At 42.9% G+C, this 6,599-nt stretch overlaps 1 protein-coding gene across 1 annotated transcript; it reads right to left on the reverse strand.

The window, feature by feature from the left end:
- Positions 1 to 1,170: 1,170 nt before the first annotated feature.
- LOC132216701 (galectin-10-like) lies at positions 1,171 to 5,898 on the reverse strand. Its single transcript, XM_059666078.1, has 4 exons — positions 5,764 to 5,898; positions 4,065 to 4,141; positions 3,360 to 3,570; positions 1,171 to 1,423 (listed from the first exon to the last, which is right to left on the reverse strand). Exons 1-4 carry the CDS (start codon positions 5,776 to 5,778, stop codon positions 1,310 to 1,312), a joined length of 417 nt encoding a protein of 138 aa, XP_059522061.1. The 5' UTR covers positions 5,779 to 5,898; the 3' UTR covers positions 1,171 to 1,309.
- Positions 5,899 to 6,599: the final 701 nt, after the last annotated feature.

The raw sequence follows: 6,599 nt of genomic DNA on the forward strand, positions 1-6,599 counted from the left end.
CAGAAGCCAGTCCCAAACCCCTGAGATCTCTGTGCTTTGAAGAGGTCTAAGACAACCATGAAAGTCATGAGAAGAGAGAAATAACCAGCCAGCCCCCAGCTGTTTCAGCCAGCGCAAGTGAAGTATCAGACATGAGGAAAGCATCCACCAGAAAACTTCACTTCCCACTGCAATTTGATTAAGGCCACATAATATGCTACCCATATAAGTGCAATAATAATAATATTAATAATAATAATAATAATAATAAATTATTGTTGTAAACCAATATATTTTGGGAGGTTTGTTATTCTGTAATGATTAAGTGAGACAACATGAAAACCAGAGTCTGGTCACTGCATCCGGGTGTATATATTGTTCTTGTTATAATAACAAATTTTATCCTCCCTAGTCTAAAATGGTGACAATTCATTATGAAACATGCCCCAGGCTTCTACCCACATAAATTGGAAAAATCTTGAAATTGTTTGGATAATAAAAAAAATTGGGGGCATTTTTTTCGTTCTTCAAATAGTCCTTGGATTACAATTTTTTAAGTGCACTCTGGCTGGGGGGCTCAGTTAATTGGAACATCATCCTGTACACCAAACGGCTGCAGGCTCAGCTCCCAGTCAGGGCACATATGGGAGGCAACCAATTGATGTTTCTCTCTCTCTCTCTCTCTCTCTCTCTTTCTCTCTCTCTGTCAAAATCAATAAAAATATATCCTCAGTGAGGGTTAAAAGAAATTTTAAGTGCTAGCCTTGTCATTTTCTTTATTTTCCCCAGTGTATCTTACACAAAACCAGGCACAGTGTCAATATAAATTAAAAATTCTTAGCATAAAGGAAGAATTAAGACTTTTCACCTGATTTTCCTCAAAATACAAAGTTTCTTCATTAAATCACCAATTATAGCACTAGAGAGATGCCTAAAGTCTTAGTTTAGCTATCTGAAATTGGGGAAGGATTTTGCTTCAGAGTTTCTAACATATCCTAAGCACTACATCATAAGAATATGGTTCCAAAGTCTTCTCAGATATTTCTTGAGCTTGTCAGTCACTCCTTATATCAGAGAAATGTTTATCCACTTTGATACCCTGATCCTCCCACAATTTTCTCACACCCCTCTTGGTGACAACCATATACTCTTTTTTCCCTCTCTTTTCCCCTCTAAAGCAAGAAGCAAATCTTGTTGTGTTTTCAGGAGTTTTAATGACCGAGTCTGGGGGATAGGGTGAGAACCCATGTTGTCAGTGAGCTCTGGGAGCCACAGAGTCACTTAGGTGGAGGGATCTCCGTGACAACGGGGAGTCCGGTCGCATCCTTCTCTAAGTGACAGTCACTGAGGTCAGGGACACATCTCTCCACACCTGGATCATCTTCACAGATCCTGGGTCAATTCGATGGGGAAAAGTGTAACATTGGTGACCATTCACTGTTACCTGGAAGAGAATGTGTGTCAGCAACATAGCATGCCACCAAACAACCTTGCCGTCTTCCTTTCCTTTTCTATCCTATACACACACCATCCACCAGAAAGTCCTAGTCACACTCAAAACCCAGCGGACATGCTTCTTTTTATAGCCTACCTTTTGTGACAATTTCAGACAGTTATTCACCCTATTTTCTGTGTTTCTCTCATTCTTCCATAGATGTTAGCACATTATGTAGCCCTGTCTATGTCTGCCTGGGCTTTCCTCTGGCCAGGAACTGTTTCATGAATCGTGAGTCTGGGTCTTGCATAGAGTATCATAGGCTAATTTAGTGGTTCTCAACCTTGGCTGCACATTAGAATCACCTGGGAATCTTTTTAAAAATCCTGATTTCTGGGCCTCATCCTCCAGAAATTGTGTTTCTTTGTTACTAATGTTGTGGCCCCACCCCAAACAGAATTTCCGGATGATGAGGCCCAGAAATCAGGATTTTAAAAAGATTCCCAGGTGATTCTAATGTGCAGCCAAGGTTGAGAACCACTGGGCTAATTGGTCATTAAGTGTTTACTGAGCACATTCGTTTTAGCTCTGCTAAATGTTACTGTCGTTTACTCCTGATGGGTGGTAAAAGTAAAGAATAAAACTTTTTTTTCCTATTTTCTATAGAGCGAGGGTGGAAGGAAGGAGGAAAGGAAGAGAGAGAGAGAGAGAAAAGTAGAAAGGAGAGAGAGACAGAGAGAGAGAGAGACAGAGAGAGAGAGAGAGAGAGAGAGAGAGAGAGAGAGAGAGAGAGAGAGAGAAATGTGAAACTCAATTGGTTGCCTCCTAATGTGCCTCGATGGGGCTGGGGATTGAACCTGTAACCCAGATACGTGCCATTGACTGAGAATCTAACCTGCGACCCTCTAGTGTGCAGGCCAATGCTTTAACCACTGAACCAAAACTTGAATGTTCCTGAAGAGGAGGAATAGTACATATGATTAAAATGAGGCTATTTTTATTCAGCTTATAAGCAATGGAACAATGCCTCACTCAACCATAGGACATGAAATCTTTTTGCTTCTCCAATGATAGAAGGTTTAAACATACACTTCATTGATGTGGCTATGGAGAAAAAGTGGACTTTTTAGGTCTTAATTTTTCAAATTTAAAATGCAGACCCTCTTTGAACCAGTTATTCAATTCCTCTGAAATTATCCTCCCTTATAAGAATAGGGAGGTTGATCATGACAAAAATTGGTATAGAATGAAGCATCATTCATAAGAGCAAAATATGGAAACTACCTAAATGTGCATGAATAAGAGCCACGTTAAATTATTCTGAAAATGCTTCTATTGAAATATTATGTAAACATTAAATATTGTTGGGGCATCACAATTAGAATGATGTTAGCTTCTCTAACATACATTGTTTGACAACAAGTAAAATCTAGTCATCAATGTGTGATTTCTAGAGAAACTTACAACATCTTCGTTTAAAATAAAAGCAGATAGAGATAAGTGATAGATAGATACATAGACTTGAACAAGCTTATAGTATCTCTGGAAGGAGCATAAAGGAGTTAGGATTTGTTGCTCTGGAGAGAGGGACTAGGTTTGGGAATGTAGGAAAGACTTAATTTTAGACTGATTATAATTAGTTACATGCATATTTAAACCATCTCCTACATGAAACCTGAAGGAATGACAGCATAGATAGAAATGAGGCTGTGAGTGAAGACAGGAACTTCTCCACCCTGGAGAATAAGGCCTGTGGTCTGATCTTGACCTGCTCAGATTTGGAAAAGGACCTGAGTGTGGCAGTACAAGCAGAGGGTGCTGTGTGATGAGAGGGGCAGGAGATGAACCACAGTTGACTCTGGGGGCCAGGCCAGGGAGAGCTGTGTGCTCCTGTGAGAGCCCTGAGAGCCACAGAATGGTAGTACATGTTCCTGGGAATACTCACCTGGTACTCCGTTGACAGCACCAAGATGCCCAGTTCAAAGGGTTGGCCGTCCTCAAAGGAAATAACAGAGGTACTCACTTCTTCTTCCCAGTTCCCACCCTGACGGCTGTTCATCACCACATGGTTGTCACAGTACACGCGGAAATGGAAGGCGATGTTTTCGTTGCCTTCAGCTTCAGTGAGGAAATCCACCTGCAGTTCTGGGTTCATGCTGAAGGCAAAGCACGCAGCATGTTGAGCGGGACTCTTCCTCATGGGGGCCCACATTCAACACACACATCCACCCCCTCCCCAACTCCTCCTGGGGGAGGGAAGGCCTTCCTGGGTGACACTGCAGCATGTGTCCCTGTGGGGCTGCTTCCGCTTGTCCGGCCCAGGCTGGGGAGATGCCTCATCTCTTAGGCCAGGACTCACACTGAGCAGCAGTCACTGGCCTCGGGCTACTTTACTTGCCCTGGAAATTCTGTGTCCCTTGATAATAAACCTCAGCTCCAATGCCTGAGTGACCCCAGCCCCCAGACTTCAACACTTGCCCACAGACATGCACCTGTAGGTTTAATGCCTGGCACCGTATGGGTCTCCAAACGTGCATCTGCATTGTGCTACCATTATGCTCACTACAAACGTCAACCTCAGTCATGCATGAAGTAACCCCCAAATCTCTAATAATCTCACTTCTCCTCCCCATGGGCTATAGATACTCACTTGAAAGGCATGACAAATGTCCCTTTGATTTTCACGAAAGAACCAACAGACAAGGACACATATTTTGTATATGGGACCTGCCATGGGAGACAAGAGTGGTTGAGAGGGGTAAGGCCAGGTATGGTCTCTCATCCTATAACAGTTCCCAGTGACAAAGCAGGTTATACATCAAAGGACATGCTCTCAGGACCCACTTTTTCCCACCTCACCACAGGCAGGTCTCTGTGTCTTTGAAGAAATGATAAGGTTGAAGTTAACAGTAAGAGTGCAAAAGCCAGGTGGCCTGTATTCTAATGCTGATTCTGCCTCATAGGACCAATGAGAACTGAGTTCCATTATCTGACTGCTCCCTGCCTCTGTTTTCTCAGGACAAGAAGGATTATAAGATTCATATTTCATAGGATGTTCTCAGGAATAACTGAGCTACTAACTGAGTAAAACCTTTAGCATGGTCACTGGCAGGTGTAGGGTCTATACAGGGGTGACTTAGCAGAAGGGGAGGACCCTTTCTCGGATACTACCCTCCCATCAGTTTTTATCTGAAACTGTGAAGATAAGGCTTTAGAATGTAAAAGTATAAAATATAAAAATCCACTCCTATATAAGATAGTTGCTTAAAGGGCGAGGGAAATAATGGAAAAGAAGAGTCCAGTATGTGGCATGTATATGCATCAGAATTTTCAAGGGCAATGGTGACCTTTCAGAAATGTGTACAAGTTACTGAGCACAGTCAGTACCTGCACACAGGGCGGGAGACAGGAAAGGAATTAGATAGAATCTACAGGTTGTTCCCTGATATCAACTGTAAGGTTTGTCTGGACTGAGGCTGGTTTTGTTCCTTCCATCTTCAGGTGATCCATTCTCTGAAACCAATTCTCCCAACCACCTTCCCCAGGGAGCCAGGATCTGCTTAACGTTTGTTGTTGTTGTTGTTAGGACAAAGGAAGGCCTGGCAGGAGGAGGAGACCTGAGGCAGGAGCAGGGGTCACTGTGTGCTGATTCAGAGAGGAGCTCCTGTGCCCCACAGTCAGAGTTCACCTTCCCCCAGCCTTCTTGAGAAGAGCTGTCTGAGGACTGACTCATTCTGCTCTCATTCACGCTCAGGGAGGAGTCCTGGGAAACCCACTCTCCCCAAGACCTCCAGTTCTGCCCACCAGGAGCCACAGTGATACACAAGAACAGAACCACAGCTACTTAAACAGTCACTACCATGTATGGGAGAACCCTCACAAGCAGACACAGCTGCACACATGTTCATAGTTCAACACGCAATCATAGTTCATCATACACACACAGTTACACAAAGACATGGAACTCACCGTCTCACACATACCTCCCAACACTACTACTCATGATGACATGCATAGCTGTTCAACCACTGCCCCAGCTGCACTCACAAACACATACTCAGAGGCATGAAGACAAATGTGCAATCTCACCCCTTTCACCCATGCACATACTCCCTCATCCCAGTCAGCTCTTCACTTCCCACACAAAGTCACAGTGTCTCAATAGAGTTCACCCTCAGTCAGATACCACCAAATGCTGCCAGTAGATATCCTGCCCCATCCTCTCTCTTCCTTATGTTCACAACCCCAAGTAAAACATTCCCAATGTTTTCATTTCAGAGAATCTCAGACTCTTTCCTCCTTCTCTAATGGGACCTGGGATCATTGAAGGCTGTGCCTTTTCAACTCACCGGTAGACATTCCATTGTTGTGTCTTCTGCTGGGAAGCTCTTCCAAATCGTGTGTAGTTGTGTGTGTGATCTCTGCAAGTGGCAGGTTATAAATGATTTCTGGAAGCCCCGCCCTCTGGCTTCCTTCCAGTTTCTAAGTCTCTTCTAGAAAAATTCCCAGCAGGTCAGAATGTGTGGGGTATCATAAATAGAATCAATCACAACTGTGTCCTTGAAAAGATTGTGTTGTGATTCAATAGAAACTTCAGTGAGGAAATTGTGGGTGAGGAAGGATTAGCAGGAAAAATGCATGAATAAGGGTGATGGAATGAGTGGTTGAGTGGGTTTATAATCCAGCCTATGTGCCTCTCACCAAGTATTTATCCCTCAGAGCAGAACCCACCCAAAAGGTACCCATTTTTCTGACTTGATCAATGGCAAAGAATTGGTGGTCCTGGAGGTGAGGACTCCCTTCCAGGGGTTCTGGGAGATCATAGAAATTGATCCTCAGCAGCCCTGGAGATAGAAAGTCTTTGTGTCATTTCCTTTCCACAGTAGGTCCCTTGACTCTGCTAATGCCAACAGCGTTTTAGCCTTTGTGCTTCACCCTCTTGGTCAACTTCCAACATACATCAATCAAGATTAAACATTTAAGATGAAAAATTCTTTGTAATAATAACACTTGAATAAGTATGATTTAATCATGATGACCAATTCAATAAGTTATAGCACATCCAATTAATGACACATTTTAGAGTCATTTGAAAAAGTTAAATAAAACAATAAAAACAAGTTAAATCAGAAAGTTTTTCAACATTAAGATTTCCGAGTGGAATGTAATGAACAAAATAGAAACA

The sequence above is a fragment of the Myotis daubentonii genome, chromosome 15 (genome assembly GCF_963259705.1).
Source record: "Myotis daubentonii chromosome 15, mMyoDau2.1, whole genome shotgun sequence".
NCBI classification, from domain to species: Eukaryota; Metazoa; Chordata; class Mammalia; order Chiroptera; family Vespertilionidae; genus Myotis; species Myotis daubentonii.